The sequence below is a fragment of the Spermophilus citellus genome (genome assembly GCF_964194105.1).
Source record: "Spermophilus citellus genome assembly, chromosome: 10".
Taxonomy (NCBI): Eukaryota; Metazoa; Chordata; class Mammalia; order Rodentia; family Sciuridae; genus Spermophilus; species Spermophilus citellus.
In genome coordinates this window covers 125,779,639-125,807,103 of record NC_138197.1, presented here as the reverse complement: position 1 = coordinate 125,807,103, position 27,465 = coordinate 125,779,639, and the positions used below count along the sequence as shown (strand labels likewise).

The 27,465-nt window shown below is 40.0% G+C and overlaps 1 protein-coding gene across 29 annotated transcripts in view; it reads left to right on the top strand.

The window, feature by feature from the left end:
• RBFOX2 (RNA binding fox-1 homolog 2) overlaps positions 1–27,465 on the top strand; it is a 276,451-nt gene that overhangs the window by 109,769 nt on the left and 139,217 nt on the right. Inside the window, exon 1 of one of the 29 annotated variants that reach the window (XM_081309529.1) lies at positions 20,952–21,196. The exons of the other annotated variants lie outside the window; for them this stretch is intronic. Coding sequence (XP_081165655.1) covers positions 21,182–21,196 — 15 coding nt within the window. The 5' untranslated portion in view covers positions 20,952–21,181. Of the gene's footprint in view, positions 1–20,951; positions 21,197–27,465 lie in introns of those variants that run through there. 29 annotated transcript variants of the gene reach the window in all.

Here is a 27,465-nt window from a genome sequence, read left to right as displayed (position 1 = left end):
CTTTTGTGTCACCAGGTTTGCTTGTTTTGTATATTTCATGTAGATGAGTTTAATATAATGTGTGATCCTTCTTGTCTAGCTTCTTTCCTTAAGTGTGATGGTTTTATGGTTCCTCCATGTTGTAGCAGGCATCAGGACTTCATTTTTCTGTTGCTGAATCATATTCCATTGTGTGGTGATATCATATCTTATTTGTGTGTGAGTGTTTAATGTTGGGAAAGCATATTTTTATGTTAGGAAGAGAAAGGTGAAAGAAATGGGAAAATAAATAGGAATTCTTCTTAATTTAACATGGAAGAAAAAAATAAGTACTTTGACTATCAGGCCCGCTTGAGAACTGCAACTGAAGGCATAGGTAATGGGCTCACTGGCACCTGCTACTTCATGGGTCATTTGTGGCAGAGAAGCAGCTCTTCTGACCTGGACACGTGCCACATTCAGGGAGCTCATTGTTTAAACTTCGTGTGCCAGCCAGTGCCATTGCCCCTACAATACATTCATTTGGAACCAGAGAGGACTTTGCTGATCTAATCTGGATACATTTCCCTCCATTACTGTAGCTCAGGGTCCCCAGAGAGTCCTCTTTAAAGAGCTGCCAGTTTGTTGAGTGCTGGCTGTTGTAAGATTATTTCTGACCATATGATTTGTTCAGTGCAGATTATAACCATCTTTCAGGTCCTAATCCAATGGTCAGAAATAGTAACCATCATAGTAGCTATCGTTCCTGTGTTTTATTTTTTTTTTATTTTATTTATTTTTTTTAAGAGAGAGGGAGAGAGGTAGAGAGAGAGAGAGAGAGAGAGAGAGAGAGAGAGAGAGAGAGAGAGAGAGAGAATTTTTAATATTTATTTTTTTATTTATCGGCGGACACAACATCTTTGTTTGTATGTGGTGGTGAGGATCGAACCCAGGCCGCACGCATGCCAGGCGAGCGCGCTACCGCTTAAGCCACATCCCCAGCCCCTTGTTCCTGTGTTTTAGAATGCATGCCACCTCTAAAGCCTGCATGTTTTTCTTAGCTGGAGTGTTTGGAAAGCTCCTCTAGCAAGCAAACCTTCTTTCCTTCCAGGTGCTGGGTGACTTTGCTGTTGTTCCCTCGATTCCTGTTGCTTGTTTTCTTGGTTTAATATCCAAGGATCAGGGAGTACTGACTTTTATAAAATAAAAGGTTAAGTTTTGGTAAATTCTAAAACCTTTTAATTTGTACTCCAGAAATGTTTTGACTTGCCTATTACTGTGCTGGAACTTTGTCTAGTTTAGAAGGTGAATGGTAATCACTTGTTTTAATGCCTTGGTGCTATGTTTATCCCAATACAGAGACAGGAACCCAGGTTAGGGAAATTCACCCTGCTCCTCAATCATTGAATATCAGCTGGATTTAGTGACATCATTCTTGTTTGCAGATGGGGAAACTGAGTTTCAGGGGGGGTTTATAGGATTTACTGAAGGCCATAGCCTTTTATTCCTATAGCTTGGCTAGTGACAAAGCTGGAGCTGTGGTATGAAGCCTCCATTCTTAGTTCAGACCTTTTTTTTTTTAAGTTGTAGTTGAACACAATACCTTTATTTTATTTTTATGTGGTGCTGAGGCTCGAACCCAGTGCCCTGCACGTGTAGGCAAGTGCTCTACCACTGAGCCACAACCCCAGCCCCTAGTTCAGCCCTTTTCCCCCAGTGTAATGCTGTTTCCCGATGGGCATGTAGTGTCATGACGAAGGATCGGCCCAGCCCTGCTCCACTTCATCAAAACTGCAGGCTTTAGGTCTGAGAGAGAGTGTGTGACAGATTGGAAGTGTGGTGATGAAAATTTTCAAGCAAGAAAGAGAGCAAGAGTACAGGTGTGTGAGAGTGAAGAGCCACTGGCTCATCAGCCAGCGCCCCTCCCCCTCCCATCACTGTGTCCAGTGAGGATATTTGTTTTTGATTATGATTGTAATTCCTTGAGAGCCTCTGGTCTGTTTGCTAAAACATATGTGCACTAACCTAACGAGCAGTCATCTGTAGTGCCTGCCTGAAAATGTTTGGTCATGGTTGTCAGTTCTATGCCCAGTACAGTTTCCTCAGGTATAATGTAAAGACACCAAAAGCCTTCTACTGTGCACAGCTTCCTGACCCTTCCCATCATTCTTTGTGTATGGAACTCCAAAATGTCCCTTGCCTTCCAGCACTCCCCTGCCCTGTGATCCTCACAGATCTATTCAGTGTGACTATCATTGCTAGGGTAGATTTAAATGTAGCCCCTTCCCAATATGATGCTTACACAGAGCAGTAACCCATCCTGAGACCCTCTTCAGTACCTCCCCATCGTGCCTGCCTTTTGTGGAGTCCTCCAGCACGAGCTTCTTCATGAGCAGAGTCCGTTGCTCTCCTCCTCATCTTTTTTTTTTAAACTTATTTATTTATTTATTTATTTATTAGTTTTAGATGGACACAATATTTTTATTTTATATTTATGTGGTGCTGAGGATCGAACCCAGTGCCTTATGCATGCCAGGCGAGCGCACTACCGCTTGAGCCACATCCCCAGCCTCTTTCCCATCTTTAATATCATCATCAAGTAGTCTTTAGTGTTCTCTTGCTGCTTGCCATTCTACAGTGGCATGAGGAAGGCGCAGGAGTGCTGACAGGCTGTCACCTGGCAGTGTTATTCCTCTATAGAAGTTGTTTTATAGTCCTCAATTATAATTTAGAGCAACAGCTACTATTTATTGAATGCTTGCTGTGCATTAAGTGTGTACATACCTGAACACACACACCCCCAGCTCCTCATTATCTTAATGACCACTCTCCTGTAAGGGGCATGGTAGAAGCTGTACTTCATAGAAGAGACTGAGCTTTAGAGAGGCTTAAGAAGTGGAGTTTGAAAGTGGTGGAACAGGTATTTAAACCAGGCCTGCCTGATACTGAAGTCAGTGCTTTCGATAGCTGTGCCAAGCCTCCTTGAGTACTTAATTTCTGAACGTTCCTGTGGAAGAGAGCTGAGTCACTGATGTTTCCTGGGATTGATAAATGAGATATCTGTTTTAGTAAAAGGGATTAGCAACATAATTCAGATTAAACGGACTTTGGGATTATAGAGTGGAGACACAGGGAGCCTCTACGACTTATTTCCTGGATCTGATTTGCCCTCAGCACAGTGCTGAAGGATCTTTGCTTTTGGGGTCTAGAGTGATTTTAGGTCAGTCATAGACTCCATGGTTTGGTTCTACAGATGGGTCTGTCCAGCAACTCCAGATTGTTTAGGATGAGCCTCTGGAGGGTTTGGCTCAGTCCTGGTTCTGGGGCACTGATGTGGGGGGCATTAAAGGTGCCCAGGCCTTAGCCTCTCAGCAGGAAGCTTTTTCTCCAGTTATACTTTAGCTCCTCCCCCATGTGCATTATGGGTATCTAAGAGTTTCTTTGTGGCTGTGAGAACAAAGGGAATGCAGTGTTCATGGCTTCTCACTGACCAGTCCTGTGGAATCCCTGTGGTCTTCTGGGGCAGAGTGGTTGAGTCTCATTCCTTGCACATTCCTTTTTATGTGAAGCTTTGAAATGGGAGAAACTTCTGAGCAAAAAAGAGTCATCGGGAGTAATAAGATTATGAGGAAAAGAAACCAGTTCTGTACCCACCCTGGGGGCAAAGAACGTTGCCAGGACTGAAGGCATGCCTCAGCTACTTCAGTTAAGTGGCCCTGTCCTGGATTAATAATTTGGGTTGACCTCCCAGTGGACTTGGCTAGGTATTGGGTTTTTCTCCCTGCAAGCCTGCTCTTCCCTCTGTTTTGCATGTGTGTGCTAACATAATTACAGAAGAGTTACATCTTGCAACAAAAACCATCCTCCCACCCTTAAAGGAGAGGGCCCCTCTTAAAGGGGATGGAGAAAAATTCAGGGGGAATGTGACTTGAGTAGTTCTGTTTCTGAAACAGCAGAGTTTGAAGAAGTGGGAGACTAGAAATCAGCAGGCTGGTCCTCTCTATAATTGCAAGGGGAGGACGGTGGTGGAGGTGTGTATTTCCAGCACCCGGGGTGCAAGAATTGGGCACTCATTTTGTGCTAGAGAAATTGTTCTTTCACATTTGATCATCCAGCATGAGTTACTAAGAATCTTGAATAACAAGGGCTCTCTTTTTGATGAAGGCTAGAAGTTACTGTCTTTCAAGATTCGTGGTCAGGTATTCAGAAATATTTCACAAATTTAGTTGAAAACCAGAGCAGATGCTCCTGCTGTTGTTTACCCGTGAGGATCTGTGACATTCTTCTCCCTCTTCCTCTTCCCACCCCTTTGAGAACCAGCCAATCACATGGAGGAATATATTTCAGTGCCTTTCTGGCCTCCTCCCATAAGGAATCTACCACACTGCTTTCTGGGCCTAGAGAGGCTGAGCATTTAACTCTTGGGTGTCTGAGTCACAGGACTGGTGACAATGCAGTGAGCCTGTTTTCTTGTCTGTGTTGACTCTCTGAGTTATCCCCAAGGGGATGTGCCTCCTGAGGCAAGATTCAGTGCATTGAGCTTGAAGAAACTAATTTTTAGTCCCAATTCTGCCAGTAACCAGCAGTATAACCTTGGGAAACCTACTTTTCCTTCTTGGGCTCAATCCCCTTTCTGCAAAATAACAGGGAAAGGAAAGAAAAAGAATGAGTGTTGGTGATATAACTGTATATGTGCCACCAGCATTTTGTATATTGCAGGGGCCCTAGATGTGGGGAAGAGCATTTGACCTGTGTTGAATGCCTACTCTGAAGCAGTTTGCTTTTTAATTGTTAGCTTATTAAATTCTTATAACTCTGCAGGGCAAATGCTTTTCACCCAGTTTTATAGACAAGAAAAGTGAAGGCTAGAGAGGCTGTCAATTTGCCCAAGGTCACTTAGCTAGGAAGGTCCATCTGCTCTTCCATTCCACTGGACTGGTGAATAAAACCCTGAAAGTACTGCCAGTGTTTTCAGTCTAATATTCTGAAAGCTTTAACTCCTTAACAGCTTTGAGTCCTGACCCATAGAAGGACCAAACACAGCCTTGCTACTTGAGAAGCAGATGACTTAGATATTCTTTCATCACTGGAAAATATCAAAAGATAGTGTAGCAATCAGTTTTTTCCTTCCTCCAGGGAGTTTTCATCCTGTATAGCAGCTCCGTCCACCCATTCCACCTGCCTTTCCTCATGCAGGTGCAGATATTTTCTTTTCTCTTTGCTTTGTGTTTGTAATTGCAAGCTAAGCATCTCTTACTTAGTGGACAGAATTTGGAGGAAGTTAAAAGAAAATCTTCTTTATCCATAGATTTTCTGACACACGTATAGTACACTTACCTGGAATGTGTGTGTGTGTGTGTGTGTGTGTGTGTGTGTGTGTGTGTTTATGTGCGTTTATGTGTGCATATATCCTGTTATAAGCTTCCCTTTTTGAGCTTTTTTTTTTTTTTTTTTTTTTTTTTTTGCTTATCCTAGCTGTTCAATTTAATAGAGACACCTTATCCAACAGAACGCTTGTGTTTCTTTTTCTGTAAATTTTTCCTTTAAATTCAGAGAGCTGGGTATGGTAGCATGTGCCTGTAGACCCAACTACTGTGGAGGCTGAGGTAGGAAGATTGCTCAAGGCCAACCTGGGCAACATGGCAAGATCTAATTGGAGGTGGGGGAGGGGGAAGCACAAAGAAAATGGCTTTCTTTAGGTGAGTTCTTATCAATACTTTATTGTTACCAATTAAAAAACTGTAGAAGTCATTTTCTGTCTTATTGTAGGCTAGAAAAATGATAAGCAAATCTGTTAACAGTTGTAGCTTACCAATTGAGGCACTGGCCTAGGTGTTTTATTTACATTATTATTTTCATCATAACTCTACATTCATGGATGAGGAAACAGAGGTTAGAGGGTAAATGCTTGCTCAAGGTCATAGCTGGTGAGTGGTGATTCAGTTCAATTCCAGGTCTGTTTTGCTTCCAAATTAAATTCTTGTCTTCATTGCCATGTTGCCTCTGGAAAATGATCTTAAGAGTTCATTTGATCATCTGGGCCCATACCTCAGCTCTGATCACCTCAATCACCTATTGTTTCTGATCACCTCAATCACCTGTTGTTTCTTTGGAGAGGAGAAATACAATTTTATATGATAAACTCTACAATTGAAAAAGTAAAAAATAAGGTAAGTATTTTTTGGTGTTTGCGAGCTTTAACAAACAAGCAGGTGATTTTACCTGATGTTTGGTCAACCCCTGCCCACACCACTGTATCCAGAAGCAGTTTGAACTCAGGAGTACTTTACCACTGAACTACATTCCTATTCCCCTCCCCCTTTTATTTTTATTTTGAGTCAGGATCTCACTAAGTTACTGGTGTTGACCTTGAACTTTTCATTGTCCTGCCTCAGCCTCCCAAGTTGCTGAGATTGCCTGCATGCGCCATCACACCTGGCTTACTGATGTTAACTTTGCATTACTTTTACTGAAATTTAAATCCATCCTATCTTATAAATAAAAATGCGAAAAAAGTAGTTACTCCCCCTCAAATAATGGACAGTTAGGAGATTTCAGTGTGATTTAAGGTGGATTGGAAGAGGTAGGCCTTAAAGGATGAGTAGTAGGTGGTTGGAGAAGAGCAGGAAGTGTTTTCTTGGGTTAGAAAATGTTACTGTTTGTCTTATCGCCTGGTACATCCTATGTTCAACATTTCCCAGAGCACCTGAGAGTGGTTATCAGAATCCAGTACTTAAACTGGGTGTGTGATGCATGCCTAGTGCCTGTAATCCTAGTGGCTCAGGAGACTGAGGCAGGAGAATTGTGAGTTCAGAGCCAACCTCTGCAAAAGCAAGGTTCTAAGCAACTCATGAGACCTTGTCTCTAAATAAAATACAAAATAGGGCTGGGAATGTGGCTCAGTGGCCCAGTGCCCCTGAATTTAGTCCCCGGTACTGCCCCCCCCCCAATCCTGTATTTAATGCACATGTACTTCTCCCTGCCCCACTTTAGGAATTCCTTGTGATTCAACTCTACTGCCTTTATGTTGGGTTTTCCCAGTCATGTGCTATGAAAGATTCATATAGGAAAAGCATTCTTATGTAACAATGAAGTATTTCAGTATTTCCACAGTGTTTACTGTATATCTATGATATGCATTTGGCATGACACTGTTGATATGGAGATGAATAAGACATGGTCATTGTCCTTTAGGTACATCCAGTTGAGATTTTTTTAGTCTTGTTCAGGACACAAGACCTACAAATGTGGAATTAATAACAAGAGGCAAGATATACTTAAGGTTATAAATAAGTGAGCCAAAGATAACAGAGAGATCAAAGGGTTTAGAATTTGCCAGAGAAATAAAAACAGTTCATTTAATATTTCATCCAGAGTATGGAGTAGGTCAGGGCTGGAGTGAGATATGGGGTATGGGTCGTGGCAGAGGTCGTGAAGGTACACAGTAAAATGGCTCACTGGATTAGAGCCAGGTGCTCATGCCTTCTGGAATTATTGATGGAGTCATCACTTGAGACTGAGAGGGGAGGAAGATCCCACCAATTAGCATTTTAAGTGGAGAATGTTTAATGCCAACACTAATGTAAAAAATAATGTTAGCGACAACTCAATACCTGAGATTATAGTTTTTAGGAAAAATTTAATTTCTTAAATTGATCTTTTGGTTTCTTTGATTAGCTTCTTCTCCTTGATTAGAGGATAGAGTATTCTCTGTATTAAAACACATTGGCATTTATTCTTGTTGGGTTTTGGAAACTTGGGAAACTTTAACCTAAATCAGACACAGTTTAAGACACCCAGAGACTCTCTTGTCATTCTCATTTGCCCTGTACATTGTTTACTCACAGCCTTATTCTAGATGGTTGCCGAATATTACGGGTTCCCTCCCCCAAACCCATATTTTTCCTTTATAAGTTCCTAAAATTTTCTTGTAGGTGGTGGTTTAGGAAAGGGAGATTCTTTTCTCCCCCGCCCCTTAGTAGTTTTAATTCTAAGTACCTATGGAGATAAAGATAAATATGGGAAACTTCAAGATGAAAGGAACATTAGAGACCAGAGAAGTCAAGGGAGGTCATATCAGGCCTAAAGTGGAAACTATGTACAACCTAAGCAAGGCTCAACTGATAGGTCTATAAATAGGATTTTATCACCTCAGAAAATTTCTGGCATAGTTGTAGCTTTCCATGTTGGGGACTATAATATTTACTAAAAATAAACTGTGTTTCAGAAATAATTAAAGTAAGCCCCACTGAATTCATTTATGTCATTAAAAGTATAGTCACAACCTGAAAATAAGTTGGAGATGTATTAATTTTTAGAAACATGTGGCTGTTGAAACCATTGGTCAGATCCAGGGTAGAGTGGTGTAGCGCATTCCAGTATGGATTAGATAGGTTACCTTCTCAGAGAATAATGTTATTTCAGTTTCTTCTCCTAGTTCAGAAGACTCCGAACCCCCTTTTCATGCATTCAGACTCCTAAACTGGCATCAGAGGGTAGCGTTCGTCTAGGCAGGCAGGCAGGGCAGTTCTGTTTTCCAGGAAGCTCACAGTGAAGCTGCCTAGATGCGACTGTTCAGAACAAACACAGCTAGGTCAGCAGCAGCAAAACCTTCAGCTGTCTGAGTCTGTGCCTCACATTCCTGTTATCCTGATTGTATCCCTTTAAATTGTGCAGCAAATTCTTGGCTTCTATCTGCCTGTCAGCTAATCACTGGCACCCCTGAATAGTCTGTTTTCTTCCAACGAGTATTTGTAAAATTTGCAAAAAGCATCTATTAATTTTAGTATTCTCTTGGAAGGCTATGAAATTCTGAAATTGGGCAAATAGTAAAATTGCTTAAAACGTGTTTCTTAAGATTATTTAACCATGAAACACTTTTCAAAATATAACGATTGGGGGCTGGGGATGTGGGTCAAGCCTGCCATGCGTGCGGCCCGGGTTTGATCCTCAGCATCACATACAAATAAAGATGTCGTGTCCGCCGATAACTGAAAAATAAATATTAAAAAAAATTCTCTCTCTCAAAATATAACGATTGAACAGTGTAGCACTGGTATGACTCATGTACAGTGTGTGTCAGGATTAAAGTAGTCACCAGCAGTGGGTCTCAGAAATAAGTTAATGGTTTCAAGAAATTAATCAGTTTGCTTTTTCCCAAACTTTAAAAAAAAATTTGGAGAAGCTAAATTTTTTTTAAGTACAAAATTTTAAAGAAATTAAACCATTTTAAGAGCATAATTCCACAACATTGTTAAAATCAAATAAATATTTATAATTTGATTATCACTATATGGGCTGGGGTTGTGGCTCAGTGGTAGAATGCTTACCTGGCACATGTGAAGTACTGGGTTCCTCGACACCACATAAAAAAATACATAAATAAAATAAAGGTATTGTGTCCACCTACAACTAAAAAAAAATATGTAAATATACATTAAAATATGTAAATATATATTTAAAAAACTATATGTACAATGCCTGCTTTAATGCACAGGTTAAATAAATAAGGCCTTTCTGCCTCAAAGCAGCTCACATGTACCCTTATTTCTCAAAGAGGATACCCTACTTTTAAATGATACATTGTTGCATACTAATAGAAACTCTATATTTATATTTAGTATTTTTCTTTTTGAATGAATAGATTCTTTTGAGTCTAGAAAACAATAATTAACATCATTTTAAGAATTGCTGGGACTGGGGTTGTGGCTCAGTGGTAGAGCATTCGCCTAGCATGTGCGAGGCCCTGGGTTCGATCCTCAGCACCACATAAAAATAAATAAAATAAAGGTATGGCAACTACAACTAAAAAAAGAAAAAAGAAAAAAAGAAAGAAAGAATTGCTAGACTACCTGTTGACAACTTGTAAAATGCTAAATCAGAATTATATTTTTCAAATGCATTGTGTCCCTGATTGCTTTTAGCCTTTTACTACTTTTGTTCTTACTTTCTCCTTTTAACCACTCAACTCCCTTCTTTTCAGACCCAGTGCTTTAAAGAAGGGAACTGAATGAAGTTCACAATACAATATTTTCTGAAGAGATGAGAAAGAATGAAATAGGCTTAACAAGTTCATAGAACTCATTGGGCCCCAAACTCAAGCATCTGCCTATTTATTTGTTTCTATGTAATATTTTTTGTTTGGTGATTATTTAACAATTGGCTGTTAATAGTGTAATGGTAATCATAGTGTAAGTACACAATGGTTTAACATATGCTGATGAATTTGACAACATTCCTGTAATGTAGGCATTGGTACTCCCATTTTTCAGATGGAGAAAATGACACTATATATTTGATCTTTTTGCATTACTAGAATTCAGGGATGATTATGTTAATATTTTATTCAGTCATTTTGGTGCAGAATGGTTAGGGGCAGTAGGTGAGGGTGATAGGCTCATTGACTTCTTGGCTTAAACTTCCTTTTTGACTATGTTGGCTTTCTGTCACTGAGTCAGAACAACTAAGATGATCAACTTAAAAGGAAGATCGCAGTTCAGAGGTTTTAGTTCCTGCTTACTTGACTTGTGGTGAGATAAAACATCATGGCAAGGAATATGTGGTGCAGGAAAGCTGCTCATTGAGCGAGAGCGAGAGGAGAGAGAGAAGGGGAGGGGCTGTAGTCCCAATATCCCCTTCAGGGGCATGCTACCAGTAACCTAACTTCTTTCCACTGGGCCCCACCTCTCGATAATGCCACAGGCTGGCCACCAGGCCTTTGGCATGTGGGCCTTTGGGGGACATTTAAGATCCAAAACCATAATGTTGACGTTTCAGGACTCGCTGACAATCTCTTAGTCATTAAATTTGCACACTATTGATGTACATAGAGTTTCTGTTGTTTCAAATGAAATTGAATTTTAATTTGTAGATTAGATGATTTATTTTTGAAATCACTATTTAGAATTAAGTTCCACTGGATATAACAGAAATACTTCCACCCCCAAAGAGGAGTAACTGAGTGGGGGGTAGAGAGAGGAAGAGAAGGGAGAAGGAAAGGGTTTTTTTTTTTTCACACACACACAAAAAGTTTGGAAGTGGGTAGTTCAGGGTGTCGATGGGGTGCACCGTGGTGATGGAGGATCTGAGATCCTTCTTGCTGTTTGCTTCTTTGCCTGTAGGATGTCACCTAGATGGTTCTAGAGCTTCAGTCATCATTTCCCCATTTCTGTGAAGCAGTTTGAAGGGAGGAAAAAGGTGGTGTCCCCTCTCCTGTTTAAGAAAACTTCCAGGAAGTTCTAGATAAATTTGTGCTTATATCTCATTGGCCAGAACTTGGTCTTATGGTTACACCTTGCTGTAATGGAGATTAGGGGACAGAGCTCTTTTTTGAGGAGTATGTGCTAATGAGCTAGAGTGACAACTGATTTTATTACTAAGGAAGAAGGCAAGAAAGGAAACCACCAGGAATTATCAGAGTGGCCTGATCTTGCTCCCACATGATATAGAATCTACCATTTGGTAGCTTCCCTGTGAGACTTTCAACTAGTCTTTGCCATATTATCCAGGAAGGTAATTTTTTTTTCTCCTTAAATTTAAACATCTTTATGCAAAGGTTTTTTAAGTTAAGTAATATGAAATAATAAGGATTGGGGCTGGAGTTGTAGCTCAGTGACAGAATACTTGCTTCGCACATGTGAGGCACTAGGTTTGATCCTCAGCACCACATAAAAATAAATTAAAATAGGGCTGGGGATGTGGCTCAAGCGGTAGCGCGCTCGCCTCGCATGCGTGCGGCCCGGGTTCGATCCTCAGCACCACATACCAACAAAGATGTTGTGTCCGCCGAAAACTAAAAAAAAAAATAAATATTAAAAAAAATTCTCTCTCTCTCTCTCTCCTCTCTCACTCTCTCTTAAAAAAAAAAAGCCTTTAAAAAAATAAATAAATTAAAATAAAGATATTGTGTCCATCTACAACTAAAAAAAATAATAAGGATCATTGCAGTTTCCATTTTAAGTTCGAGTTTTTTGAAATTTGTTTATTGGGAGTTTAAATATGAGATGTTAGAATAAATATAAACATGAAATATTTAAGTATCTGTTCTTAGGTAAAGAAAAAAATTATTGAAACCTGGATAAGCATTAGGTTATACATTTTGAGAGAATAGAGAACTTGCCTTTTTAAAATTCGAGATTATTTACTTTTTAAAATGATAATTATTTTTAAAATAACTCGTTTATAAGAGTAAAATTTTCAAAAGGTACATAATGGTCATATGGTGAATCGTCACTCCTCTTCCTTACCCCCAGAGGCATTGGGTGTTGTAGCCTTCTTTTATATAATTCTTCCCTTTTATTTTTTATTTTTTAAACCATTGATGATGCGCCATTCACAGTTCTTAACCTTTTTTTCCTCTTAATAATATATATTAGACTATTTCTTAACTGTATTTTAAGAGCTTTCTCATCTCTTTCTTGCTCCCAAAAGCTCTTTAGTGTAGTTGAACCATAATTTGTGAAACAGAATGATCTTGTCTTGTTCATATTAGTTAAACTGAAGTCTTGACTTGAATTTAGAGGATATTAGGAATGAGCTGTTTTTGGTGGTTGAGTATCTTCCTTTTTTTAAGGACTAAGATATTAAGATTTAGTCATTTTTGGAAATAAGTCCTTTTAAAACATGTTATATAATTTATTTTTTCTTAACAGTGTACTTTTTTAACATAGTTGTCAGCATCAGTTATTGTTCAGAAGTGTCAAACAGTAGTATTTCAGGAGCTTGCTAGCTGGCCTTACTAAATCGCTCAATTTATCATCTCTTTTTTTTGGGAAATACCTGCTTTTTAAATGTTTTCCTCTGGGTCTCCTTTGTTCCTGATGTGACTGCCTCTAACTTAGTATTCTTCTTTCCTCTGGTACTTATGCGCTACTGTTTTCTAGTTTCTGTTCCTAATTTGCCTTTTGAATTTTTGGTGGGAAGTTAGCCAGAAAGCCAGAACAGAAATATCCCTAAAATAAAAATAAATTCAGAAAGAAGTTCTGTTGGGCTTTCCTTCTGATGAAGGCACATGCCTGTGTCAGTATCTCGGATGCTTAGAGGGTCTTCTTTTTGCTTTCTGATTATTACTATGGTCTAGAATAACTCCCATTCGATAGAACATTCTGTGATGATGGAAATGTTTTATGTTTGCCCTGTCTGTTATGTAGTTGTTAGCCTCATATGGCCCTTGAACACTTGATATTCTGGCTAGTGTGAATGAAGAACTGAAATTTTAATTTTAATTAAGTTAAATTCAGAGAACCACACATGACTAGACTCTATTTAATTAACTTATCTATTAGACTGGAGCTCGAATCAGGATTATTTTATTGTGTAAAGAAGAATAAATGGGTAGCATTGGAGGAGAGGCGACATGTTGATGATCCAATTAGCTTAAAAGTAAATGATTAAGTTGGAACTTTTTTTTTTGTATTAACGTTATGATTATTTCAAACCATAACAGTCTAAAGCCATTATGCCATCATGTATTTATGGTTTGTAGCTATGGCAAAGTTGTAAATTCTTTTGGTAACTAGGGCAAAATTAGTAGCACTCCAATTTTATTTATAGAACTTGGTTAGACAGTTGCCTGAGTGCCAGAAATGCCTATAAATAACTTTGACCTTCCGTAACAAAAAGTCAGGGGATAAAATGTTCCATAGTAGAAGGTCTCAGATATATCTGACATACAAAACACTATATTCTTTTGGAGAAATACATAACAAAACAAATATGTACATGATTAGAAATGTTGGTAACTGTTAGGAAGAACATAAACAGGGCACAGTAATTGAAAAAAAGGGGTAGACAAGGAGAAGGACTTCTAACTAGATGGTTTGGAGTGCTTTATTAGAGGAAGTAATATTTAAGCCACGACCCACAAGATAAGAAGAAGCCAGCTTTGCAAAGAATGAAAGGGTAGGAGGGGGGATTTCAAAAGAGGGAATTACGGGGCTAAATGGGTCTTGGGGGAGAAGGATGGACCCGCTATAGCTCAGGAGATGAGTGTATTTAGAGCAATGGTTGAAAGAATTTAACAGTATGAAATATGACTGGAGGGAATGGATACCTCTGAGTCACCTAGGACCTTAAGAGCCATCGTAAGGAGTTTGGATAGAAAAAAAAGATTGTCATGTGATACTGTAGAAGTTAGGGAATTATATGATCTGATTTTTGTTTTAAGACGTTCTCTTAGGCCAGGCCTTGGTGGCACACACCTCTAATCCCAGCTACTTGGAGGTGGAGGCAGGAGTTTTGAAAGTTCCAGTCCAGGCCCTGCAATTTAGTGGGATCCTGTCTCAGAATAAAAAATAAAAAGGGCCGGGCAATTAGCTTTTTGGTAGTGCACCCCAGGATTCAGTCTCCAGGACTACAAACAAACAAATAAACAAATAAAACAAACAAAAAAAAAACAGAAAAAAATGTCTCATTGGCTGCTGTGGGATGGGTGTTTTGAAGGGAAGCAATGATGGAAATGAGAAAACTACTGTGATGTTCTAGAAAGAGATGATGGTAGCTTGGGTTGAAGTGTTGGCAGTGGAGATCCAGAGAAATCATACACAGGCCTTGCTGTAGGTTGGACACAAGGGGTGAGGGACAGGGCAAGGATCCTTTGCCTTTCATAATTCTGAGGTAGGCAGTGCCAGGGGAATGCTAGATTTCAAGGTAAAGGTGGTAGGGAATTCGGACCCAGCTTCGAGCCTGTATGTTTGACATGCCTGGGTGACAGTCATGTAGTTGTATTGGAGCATGCAAGAGGTTTAGACGGGGAGCATAACTTGGTAATATTAGCATGAATCAAAGTAATGGAAATGGGTGAGGCAACTCAGAAGGAAGAGAATGACCCACGATGGAGTGCTTAGGAATATTTTCTTTTTAAAGATTTGTTGAGGGATAAGCCAGAAAAAATAAACAGTGATAAAATAAAACCAAAAACCAGAATGTGGTAATAAGTACCTTAGGAGCTAGAAGAAGAAGAGAATGTTTTAAGAAGATGGCCAATTTTTTTGACTTCTGATAAGAAACCAGATAAGTTGAGGACAGCAAAGTGATGAGCAGAGAAATGGTAGATAATGGAATGAGATAAAGGGACAGTGGTGGGGTTAGAAAAACTCCATGGTGTCCCCATGATTTTAAAATCATGGTTTGTTTGGTTACTTACCTGCTAGTAGACACCTGTGTTTTAAACATTGCGCTTTACTCCTACAGGTTGTCGTAGTGAACTTCCTCTACACTGGTGGGGATTGTCTAAGGAAGGCCGCTTGGAGGTAGAATAGCTGTGCCACAGGCTGTGCACATTGCAAAAATTAATGGGTACTACCAGCCTGACCTCCAAGGTAGTAGGGCCAATTTATGCTTTCCCCATCAGTGTGTGAGAGCAGAGAGTAGGTTTTCTGAAGATGGGACATGAGTGAATTTTTGGGCGTGATCATGATGAGTGAAAAGGGGTGAGAGCGATGATGGAGGAGAAAATGGGTAACTGACCAGCAGCCAGGTCTTCACTTGGGCACCAGAGGATGGCCTGCAGATGGGCAGTAGTGGGGGAAACGCCTCCTTCATTGTGCTCACTGTGAGCAGGAGGAGGTGCATGCATTTCTAAGTAGCACTGTTGAATTGATAGTGAGAAGATGCTGTATGGATGCTTCTCTTTTTAAATGACATATCTGGATAGAGATCAGCCAAGAGTTGGAGGTGGGGAGAGAATGAGACAGGAGGAAAAGGCAAGAAATAGTCACTTTCAAGAGTAGGAAAGTTTCCTAGGATAGCTTCGGTGGGATTGCTTGGCACTGTCAAGTGCCCATTGAGGTTTTATGATTATGAATATGCAGTGAAGTCCGTCAGCTTGGTTGTGATTTTCCTTCAGTAGAGTTAAGCTGTTGGGACATGGATGCAGAGAGGGCAGAAATTTGCATTTAACCAGGTTTGGAGTTTTGCCTTGTGGCAATGATGAGAGGACAAATGATGGAGGGTATTTGCAAGGTAGGGGTTATGATTATGGACTGTGGAATCAAAGTGTGGAGCAAAGGAAGGAGTGGAAGAGAGAACTGTACTGGGTAGATGAAGAAAAGTGGCAGGGTTAGAAAAACTCCATGGGATCCCAAACTGTGTGGAGGGGATACCACAGCAAGTCAGTCAGAAGTGGGAGACACTCTTTGAGAGTGTAATGGAGACATATTACAGGGAAACAGGGCTCTTAAGATAACGTGGTTTCCTATTTTAGGGATGACAGCCCTGAGTTCCCTAAAATTTGAATAAGAGTTCTAAGAAATTGCCTCTTTGCCCTTTCCAGAGGCCAGCTTCAAGATGCACCATTCCCAACATGTGAATGAGCAGAGCTTGCTTTAGACATCCAGGAAGGTAATCACAGTTCACAAGAATTTTCAGGACCATTCTGTTGACAACAGCACTAGTGCAGCAGTATGACAGCCAGTCCCACATACAGTGTATGCATACCAAGTCCCAAACCTCTCCCTGGCATTGTAGGTATAAGCGTTGATAATGCCAGGGATGAAGTGCAGGATTTGACTAGGGTAAAATTTTTAGTGATTTTTGCCTGTTTTGATCAGATTTTATCAGTGAATAAGTATGGTATATTGTAGACATGATCTTGGAATCTTGAAAACTTGTATTTAGGTTTTGGCACCTTTATTTCCCAACTGTGAAGCCATGATACCTATTATTTGAGTTATTGTGAAGGCGCAGTGAGACTATGCCTGCACAGCTGTGGCACATAGCATGCTCCCAGTCGATAGACGCTGGCTGGGGATGACTGTGTTGGCACTAAAATCAGCAAGCAGGCATGGAAGACTCCCCGGCTCATCTTCCAGAGTGCCTTGGGTCTAACTGGAAAATGGCAAAACCATAACTATCCCTACCCTCCCTATGCCTACCTAGATGAACTTCTCAGGCTTTGGGGTATGCGCAGTTGCTCCTCGGGCTTCAGGTATAATATTGATTTTGATTCTGTAAGTCTAGAGTGGGGCCCAAGATTCTTCATATCTGAGAAGCTTCTAGTTGATGCTGGCCCATGAGGCATACTTTGAGTAGCAGAGTTCTATTAGAGAACTGCCCTGTGGGAATCCCTGCTATTTAATTTTTTTTTTATAAATATATTTTTTTTATTAGAGAGAGTGAGAGAGAGGGGGACAGAGAGAGAGAGAGAGAGAGAATTTTTAATGTTTATTTATTTTTTCTTAGTTCTCGGCGGACACAACATCTTTGTTGGTATGTGGTGCTGAGGATCGAACCCGGGCCGCACGCATGCCAGGCGAGCGCGCTACCGCTTGAGCCACATCCCCAGCCCAATCCCTGCTATTTAAAACAGAGAGGAAATGAGGTATAAGAAACTTATTCTTTCAACTGTTTTTTTTTTTAAGTCAAATTCAGTGGACTTCACATGTCCCACTTCTCTAGTCCACAGCTTGGTGAGTTTCTGTTATCTCTCCCTATCCTCAAAGTGAAAGGACTATAAATTATATAGAGAGTCCTATCAGATTTTGTTTGAAAAATTTCAGTGCCTGATTTCTCAGGTATATTTTTCAAGAATCATGCTGGCTCCCCACATGCACACAGCCAGAGAAACTTTTAAAAACAAGTGGTCTCTTGAATTATTAGATTTTGAGACAGAATCTGAAACGTGGCTCCAAACCCTCTCTGCCCACCAGACTTGTCATGTTGTAAAACACAGGACTTTCAGAAGCAGGGATTCGAATGCATTATAAGACTAGAACTATTGGCAGCCCCTGTTTTGCTATACCAGATTATCTGATTTTTTCTTTCTCTTTGAGTCCAGCATGCCAGAGACTTCCTCTGTGGGCTCTGCCTAGAAGAATTCCTTCTCCAGTGCTCAAATTGACACGTCTTCACCTCTGAGCTAATCTGGAGGCTGATAGCTTCAGAGTGCAGTCTGATAAAATGTCCTCCTGGTGGAATGCAGCGTGTGTGCATCTCAATCTCTGAAGGCTTGAGATCTTTCCCAGAGTGGCTTCATCGTGTACGATCCTTAGACCCTTATTTTCCCCTGTTAAAGTGAGTCCTACATAGTTATAAAGCACAAGCTTCCTTATTTTGATGATTGAAGAGAATTTTTTCCTCCCTTTTTTTTTGTGTCTTTCTGTGTTTCTTCTTCTTCTTTTTTTTTTTTTTTTAAGATAGGAAAATGTGGGCATGCAGGAGCATGCAAGAACAAGACCAGTAGCTCGTCTGTGTGGTTGTGTTTTGAGTACAAGTTTGTGAAGGAAACACACAAAAGAGTTTCATTTCTGACCAAGACTGTCTACCTAATTTAAAAATTTATAATCAGGAAAATAGCATTAGAAATTTGTAAACTCTTCTTTGGGCTCCAAAGGAGTTTATAAATGGTTCTACCCATGGGAATTTTTGAGGTAGTTTTCAGAGTTTTTGTGACATATTTAAACTTTTATGACTTTATTTTGAGGATTTCTGTATTTTTCTTTTTCTTTGCTGCAGATGTTTTTATCTTTATCCTATCCCAAACTTGATTAAAAGATAACACCATAAAATGACAGCATGAATATTTGTGATTTGATGGTGTTTGTTTTATTGTGGTAGTTAAGGATGAACAAGTATTAAAATAAAAACTCTTCAAAGAAAAGTTGAAAAGACTGGGCTGGGGATGTGGCTCAAGCGGTAGCGCGCTCGCCTGGCATGTTCGGGGCGCTGGGTTCGATCCTTAGCACCACATAAAAATAAAATAAAGATATTGTGTCCACCAAAAACTAAAAAATAAATATTAAAAATCTCTCTCTCTCTCTCTCTCTCTCTCAAAAAAAAAAAAAGAAAAAGAAAAAAGTTGAAAAGACTGAAGCTTCTTGGTGTGATGTTACTATAGTTATGGCTTCAGATTTTGGGGTTGCTGTGAGACAGGAAAATTGCATATGCAAATTGATTATGGGCATATAAAAAGAGTCTTAAGTAACAGTTCATACAAAGTCAAGATTTGTTTTCTTCACATTCAGTTTTTTAGAAAAGGCTATTGGGGACATAGCTTAGAGGCGTTTGCCTAGCATGTGCAAGGTCCTACCTAGGCTCAGTCCCCAGTGCTGCAAGAAAAAGGGGAAAACAAACAAGGACATATGTTTTAAAGCTTGGAAGTTCCTACTCCTCTTTTGTACTAGAAATGAGGTGATGCTGCCTTAGGAGAAGTGGGGTGGGGGAGGTTCTGTATAAAGAAAAATAAAAGGTTGGGTGAGGCTGAGAATCCCTGCCCCACCCCTCCAAGTTTAAATGAGCTGAGAGTTGAAGGTGGGAGAAGAGGAAGGCATTGTGAGCCTCCTGAGGAGACACATATTTAATATGAAATAAAAGAAAAAGTGACCTGACTTCTACCTTACAAGTACAGGAGACTTCAGGTCAGCAGGTAACTAGGCCAGGTGTGTGTGTGTGTGGGGGGGAGAGAATGAATAAATATGAATATGAACCTATGCATGGGGCCTGCCTGGAGTACTGCAGACCTTACTTGGAGATTTCCTAAGCTGGAGGGAGCTATCTAAACGCGTCTCAGGGGGAACTACAGCGCTAGGGCAACTGAAAGACGGTAGGCCTCTTATTTTGGTTTGGTTTTGATTTTATTTTGTTTTTCCTTTAATGAGTTAAAGGAGTAGAATATACCTCTAAACAATAACATTTGAGAATGTTTTGTGTATCTAACATATGCTAGGTATTACATAAAAGACTCCCTGGCCAAAAATAGATGAAGGAAATCTCCTTTGTAAGTTTCCACCCTGAAGGGTGAAAAGGAGATAAGATTGGCACAGGAGTACATTTAGTAGCAAATGGCAGAAGTGAATGTCATATTACAAACCCCAGGCCCACAGAGGAAGGAGAGCCACTTACAGCTAGGGTGGGCTTTTGAGTTGGAATGTGGGGAAATGGGTCAGAGAGGTAAGAAAAGAGCATGAGCATTGGCATATGGAGGAGAATTTAGTTATTTTCTGAATAAAACCCACTGATTGGATAATACTTGTTCATCATTGTATGTAATGGACAGAAGCTTTGCCTGGCATATAGGAAGTACTTAAGAAATGTTGGAACTAAAATTGGGCAACGTGGTCACCAAGATCATGTCAGAGAGCTTACATAGTTATATCATTTCAGTTAATTTAATTACAACTCCAAACATAGTTTTTTAAATTCTTTTTTTTTTTTTTTTTTTTTTGAGGGGAGGAAACAAAAGCCTGAAAAGATTAAAAACTTTTCCCAGGCCACAATGATAATAACTATAGATCCAGAGTTCAAACCTGGGCCTATACCTTTCCCCTTTTGCATACTAGGGGCTCGAGATTCACTTGATGCTAAAACACTTGTCATTTGTTCCTTCAGAAGGAAGGTTGTGCTGTAAAATCCTATAAGATTAAGAATTTTTACAGGCAATGGGGCTGGGGCTGGGGCTGAGTGGCAGAGTGCTTGCTTGCCTAGCGTGTGTGAGGCACTGGTTTCGACCCTTAGTACCATGTAAAGGTAGATAAAATAAAGGCATTCTGTCAATCTACAACTACAAAAAAATTTAAAAAATAATAAAAAATAAAGAATTTTTACAGGCAAAGTGATATAAAGAATAGTGGTAGGGTGACATTGCAGGAAGGGAATGTGGCTCTGAGCATGTTCTGTGGTGCATGCCTGGCTTCTTCTGGGGGATCAGGAAGAATCTGGTCAGAGGGGAAGATGCCTAGATCTTGGAAGACCGAGTTTTTTGATTGCTTCATTCACGTTTAAAGAACTCATGTTAGACTAATTTTATGTCTACCACTAGAAACTGGTGCTGGTGGTTTATTACCAACCCCACCCATTTCTATCTTTTGCAATAATCTTTGTGAGTGGTGGTTGTATTTCTAGAAGTAGAATGACAGAGAGATCCCCAAAGGCAAACACAGAGTGTGGTGTACACTCAAGTTCAGACGCTAGGGGCTGGGAGCTGTGAGAGAGAGAGAGAGAGAGAGAGAGAGAGAGAGAGAGAGAGAGAGAAGAGGGAGAGAGACAGGGAGGGAGGAAAGGGAGGGCGAGAGGGAGGAGAGAGAACAACAGAACAGTCAGCTGGAGAGGAGGGAGGAGGGGGGAGGAGACGGTCGATTTTTAGATTTTTTAACTCAAGTAATTTTGGGGGGGTTCTCCCCACCCCAATTCCTTGCCCCCCATTCTGGCACCTCCTTTCCCACCGTTCACTGAAGTGCCTTTTTACAGTCCAGGATCAACGGACCGCTGAGTTTGAGCAGCCTGGTCTGACATGATGTACCTCTGGGTGAGTACAGTGCTGTGGGCGAGGGCTTGCACTTGCACTTGCACATATAAGGAGTGGAAAGCTTGAGGTTTTGCTCCTGCATAGATGGCCTTCCCCACAGGGCACAGACTGCCATATCCCCTTCTTCACACAGGTGTCAGGTTTTTAAAACCTAGCAGTGCTTGTGACATTGGTGTTTTGTTTTGCTTTTAAATGTTGTTTATCTCGTTAGACTTAGGTGAGAGGGCTGAGCTCCCAGAGCAGTGCCATCCCCTGGGCTTGGTGTAGGTTTGGAGAAGGCAGGTGGGCAGGTGAAAGGAGCCGATGGCTTCAGCAACGGCAGTCTTCCTGGTGGGTCAGGATTGACTTGGATTATGTTTGGGGGGCACTGACCTTGATAATCAAGCCATGTCTTCAGATATTGAGAACCAATAGGTGGCATGATCAATTAGGAATAAGTTTTTATGTAATAATTTTAATGTCCTTCACAATAGTCTTATGAAATGGGTCACTGTTTTTAATAAAATTGTTCGAGGAAAGTAATTAAGTCACAGAGTCACTTGCCCATGGTTAGAAATCAAGTCTAAAGGATCTAGAATATTAATTAATAAGCAAACATTACAAAGCATTTTATATTTGCTAGGAATTTAATATGTACCTTGCATTATTTTGATTTACTGTTAACTGTGTCATTGTGATTTGGGATAGAGGAAAAATACTGGGATTGGAGAGATTTGTAAATTATGAACGGTGATAGCTTTTAGGAGAATGTCAGGGGAATGAAAACAGAATTACCCTTGACCCCTCCTCATTTTTAGTTGCAAAAACAAGAACATCTATAGTCCCTTGCAAACATGGCTGTGCTACTCTCTTGAGTAGACAGCTGTTGTGCGTTGCTAAGGGAGCCTGCGAGATGGGATGCCCTTGGCTACTAGCCAACTTTTGAAAGTTTCATTTTGCCCTTTGCCCTTCAGCCCAGATGTCTGGAATTGCAGGAACCTACTTGGCTCAGACAGGCTAAATTTATAAATATCAGAAAGCAAACTTTTAACCAGGTTTGTGGGGACAGAGCATGACCACAGGACGCGTGCGCGGGGTGGGGGGTGCAGTGTGTATTTGTGTGTCTGTGTATTTGTATGCCTGCGTTAGGAGGTGCTTCTTTTCCTGCTTCTTCCTTCACATGACCTTGGAATGTAAATTCCTCCCCTCTATTGATTTATTTTTGTAGTGCTCTATTTATGAGAACTCAAAGAACTGTTCTGACACACTAATGTGTGTTGAGTAGTTTTCACCTGCCTGGTGGTTGGGATTGAACAGCACTGTTCAATCCATAAGGATAGGCTATTCTGTCTTTTGATTGTTTGGAAGAGGAGTTATAAAAGGAAGTAATTTGAATTAATCTCATTTCCACTTACTTATGTTTGATGAAAGCAGACAGTGGCAGTCTCCTTAGTTATTTCCTTTGTGTGCCTCTTATTTATATATTTGTCTCAATCCTCTTTATTAGCCCCAGAACAGAGCTTGCCAACCAATTTGATGCATATAGGATTAAGATGCATATATGCCAAGACAACTATTCCCCACAACCTCAGAGCAGCCAATCAGGTGGGGCTTGGGATTCTCCCTGTCAAATTGACTGTGCACATCCTCATTTGCCACTGTATACCATAAAAATATTACCATTTTTCTATGTGTGCTACACCTGAAAATTTGGGTAGCATCGTGTACAGGAGAGAAGAAGCTCTGTCTCCTTATTATCTGCATCCTCTAGCCCAGCGCCCCAAACATTTGTTGAATCCCACAAAGATGTCCAGAAGAGCAATAGCTGCTTAACTCTGAGATTCAGAGAGGAAATGTAGGTGGTCAAGCATTTGGTCAGAGTCTCTGAGGAGCAGTTCAGAGACAACTTACAGGATTAGAAATAGAAGATCTCTCTCTGGTCCAGATCTAGATAGGACCAATCTAGGTTGAGCTGGGACCAAGCCATGTAACTTTGGGCAGTCATTTAACTATTCTGGGCTTTGTTTTCCACATTCATATGGTAACAGGATTAAACTGAACCCCTTCTATTCCTGAAATCTTGAGAAGTGAGTTTTATATAGCAATAAGTGTGTATACCATGCCCAGTGTGTGAGGATGCGTAGGTTCTAGTGAATATAAGCCGTGAAGCATCACCACCACCATTGTCTGCTTGGTTTGGTACTAGCAGTGAGTCAAAGGTACTGTTTCTGAGCATTCTAGGAAAGTCACTCAACTGTTCAGTTGTCCATATTCTTAGTGTGTGAGCTTTTGTGGAACCTGTGGCTCTGAAGAGTAAAAGTTACAGCTTACTCCAGGGAGAGTCGTTGTGTAGTTAGATGTGACACATTAGCCTCCTCCTGTGTGTCTGGAAGACTGAGATAGGATGCTGTCTTTGACTTATGCTGACTCTGACTTTGTCTATGCCTCTCTCTGCCAGATCTTTCCTGTTGAGTTGGTCCTCCTTTTTGGTGAATTTGGTAGTATCAGTGGGCAGCATAGTGTATTGTGAAGAGTATGGGCATTTAAACTTCACTAAATCTTGCTGTTTCCAGTTGTGTAGCTGTAACAAGTTTCTTGACCTCTCTGAACCTCACTTTCTTCATTTGTTATATAGGGAAATTAATACCTACATTATGAGATCATTGTGAAGATTTGAGATAACCTACAAAATATGTTTAACATAGTGTGTGGCACACAGTGGATGCTTTTCACTTACCTAGTGCAAGTCAATCTTTTGCTTTTGACTTTTACAGACGGTTTGCAAATGATGGATCTATCTCATTGAGGATATCTTTGCATTCACATAGGGATAACTTTGATAAACACTAACTAGTTTTATGTGAAGTGTTTCCCCCCTTATGTTTTAAGTATTCCTCATTAAGGTTGCCTTTTGATGGAGAATAACTCATGGCTTGTTCTAAACTTCATAATTTTTTGGAGGGGTTGCATTGTTATTGAGCATTCATTATGTCATCTATTTTCCTTGTCTCTTCATCATCCAAAACAGGGAGAGAAAGAGACAGACAGACACATAGACATGATTCCTGTAGTGAGGGAGCTTACTTGTTTGATGATTATATAATTTATATCCAGTAAACAAAATCTCATTCCACTTAAGTTCTCAGGAGGCAGGATGTGAACTGATCTTAGCTAGGCTGGCACCAGGCTTTCTCTTACTCATATCCTATATGGATGAACTTCTGGATCATATTACAAACTATTGTTTTGTCATAGATCAATTCCATTTTCTAAATAAATCAGTTCAGCTAGTATTTAATGAATGCCTATAGTGAGTAGAACCAGCTGTTGCAAATACAAAGATGATTAATGACATTTGGTGTCCTTAAAGAATTTGTGACATGGTGGTAATGTGTGTATGCAGATAATAATGATTTTTGTATTTAGCTATTCTATTAAAAAAGTGCTTTTATATGTTATTTTATCCTCACACCATCGCCAAGTTGTGTCATTATTGTGTTGGGCAAGTGAGGAAGGAGATGGGACAAGCATGTGACAATTAATAAATGGCAGCACTGGAAACCCAGTCCCATCTTTCTAAAAACTATGGCTTTTACTTCTTTCACACTCTCTTCTTTTGGGAGAAGCTGATGTCATTGATTTATTCAAAAAATTTATTTTATTTATTTATTTTTATTTTAAACTGTCTGAATGAGTTAGACATATACCCACATAGTCTTCACCCCCCCTCTCAGGAGTTAGCTGTTATCTTCATTTTATAGATGAGAAAGCAGAAACTTGAGTAACTTGCTAAAGTCATGTAATTTAGCACTGGCAGCGTTAGTATTTGAACTCTGGTTCGTCTGGCTGTGAAGCTTATTACACCATACATAACCTTTTCTCTTACTTGTTCGGGAGTTTCCAGTCTTTCACTGCTGCCATAGAGCACTATACGATACAGGGATAGAGTGGGGAAATGAAAAGAAGGAAACCGGAATTCTGTTTGAATCACCACTAGTTACCTGACACATGTTACTAGACTGTATATACTTTTATTTTTCAGGTGGTGAAAAGGATGCAGTAGTTCTTGAGAACATTTGTGGAATAATCCTTTGAATATGGTATCAGCCATTTTAGAGTAAAGTAACAACCAATGGCTTTATCGTAAAACTTGGAAATCGTGGACTATGAGCCAGAGGCAGTTTTTGTTCCCAGTTGTGCCACTTATCAGTGTATAACCTTTTTGAACATTTGTTAGCTATTATCTTCACTTTCTAATCTTTAAAATGAGATTAACTGGTGATTTAGATGAGTATGAAAGATCTTTTGAAGCCATTTTGTGCTAAGCAAATATAAGGTAATAACAACAATAGCACCTTTTAATTCAGATTCCAGTCAGGTTACTCTTTTAGTGCTCACTTTTTGTTACTATTTTGCTATTCTAATTGTTTTCCATGATCAGAGAACTAGACAGTAGTAAATCAGGTTATCACAAATCATAGAAATCCTTCGGTTCAGATAATACTTAAGGCCAGAAACTATAAGTGGGTACTTGGCAGTGAAAAGCCATTAAAGGATTTTAAGTAGGATTAGGAGTAGGGTGAGTTAGAGGTTATAATTAGATTGAGGGTTTTGTTTTTATTTTTGTTTTTTAAAGCTGTCTACACAGATTAGGGGAGAATAAAAATACAGAGAGAAATGAGGTGATTATTATGTAACATCTCAGTGACAGGGAATGGTGGTGATAAGGTAGCCACAAAGCAGAACCGGATGAGACGTCTTCATGAGGTGAAGTGAGAGGCGGTTTTCTTGATTTGGAAGAGGAGGGAAAATGAAGAGAATCATGGATTTGATTTTGGATTTGGCATTTTTGGGGTAACTTTGAGATGTTAAAGAGGAGATATTCTTTAGATAGCTGCCTACCTGGTTCTGGAAATAACAAGTAAAGGTAAAGACTTAAACTATGTAAATTTGAGAAAACTTGCATGCAGTGGATATTGAAGCCATGGAGAATGAGAATGGCCTAGGGAGGCAATATGGAGCAAGAAGAGAAGCTAATGCCGGTGAGAGAAGTATGAACCCACAAAGGAAGCAGGGAATGAAGTTCTAGAAAACTTGTTCTTGAGAAAAACCAGGTCACTAGGAAGTCAAGGTAAGAGAAGTGGCAAAAAGAGAACTGAAAGTGTCCATGGGTTTAGTAATGTGGTAGTCACTGTGATGTTAGCAAGGGTTATTTTGGTGGAATAATGAGGACAGAAGCCTGCATGGAGTCAGTTGAGTAGTTCATGGGAGAGGCAAGGAAATGGAGATAAAAATAGTTAGTATAGATAATTGTTGGAAAATTTTGACTCTGGTGAATATAGAGGATACCTAGATGTGGCATGAAGAAGCTTTGTTTTATTTTGAATAAAAGAGATGGGATGGGGGTGTAGGTCAGTGATAGGAAGTGTGCTTAGCATGTGTAAGGCCCTGGGTTCACTCCCCAGCACTGCAGAATGAATGAATGAGACTTGATCATATTTGAAAGTTAATTGAAAAAATAATTTTTAGTAAACAAAGTATATATGAGAGAAGGGCTAATTGCTTCTGCTTTGAGAAAATGGGCTGGGCTTTAGGAGTAGGGTGAGAGCTCCCATTTTAACAGGAGGCAAAGCAGATGCAGGTCAGAAAAGCTAGCAGCATCTAAAAGTTCTAAGAGGTCTGTACAGTAGAGGTAGACAGGGAAGATGGATTGAGGGGTAAAAAGGGAGGGGCACTGATTTTTCTAAAAAGGAATAGATTGGTGAAACAGTATATACACATATACATATAGAGCCATATATAATGTAACTCCATGTGGCTTGTATGCATGGGATGAGTGGAATAGTGGTGGTAAGAAAAATTATAGAAGTGCCAAGCATGTCTGTAATCCTCGCTACTCAGGAGGACGAGACAGGAGGATCCCAAGTATGAGTCCAGCCTGGGCAATTCAGTAAGATCCTGGCTCAAAAGAAAGTAAAATTAGAAAGGGCTGAAGATGTAGTTCAGTGGTAGAGCATTTGCCTAGCATGTGCGAAGCCCTGGGTTCTGTCCCTGCATGAGCAGAGAAAGAGTGAGAGTGAGAGAGAGAGAGAGAGACAGACAGACAGACAGACAGACAGAGACAGAGGCATAGGTTAGATTATTTTAGATTGTCTAAAAGATGTAAAAATTTTTTTTATTCCACTTAGGGACCATTGATAGATTTTAAACAAGGTCAAGTATGATCAGATTTATATATTAGAGAGATAGCAAGAGGCTTCCTTTATTGTTGCAAAATTTGTATTTATACT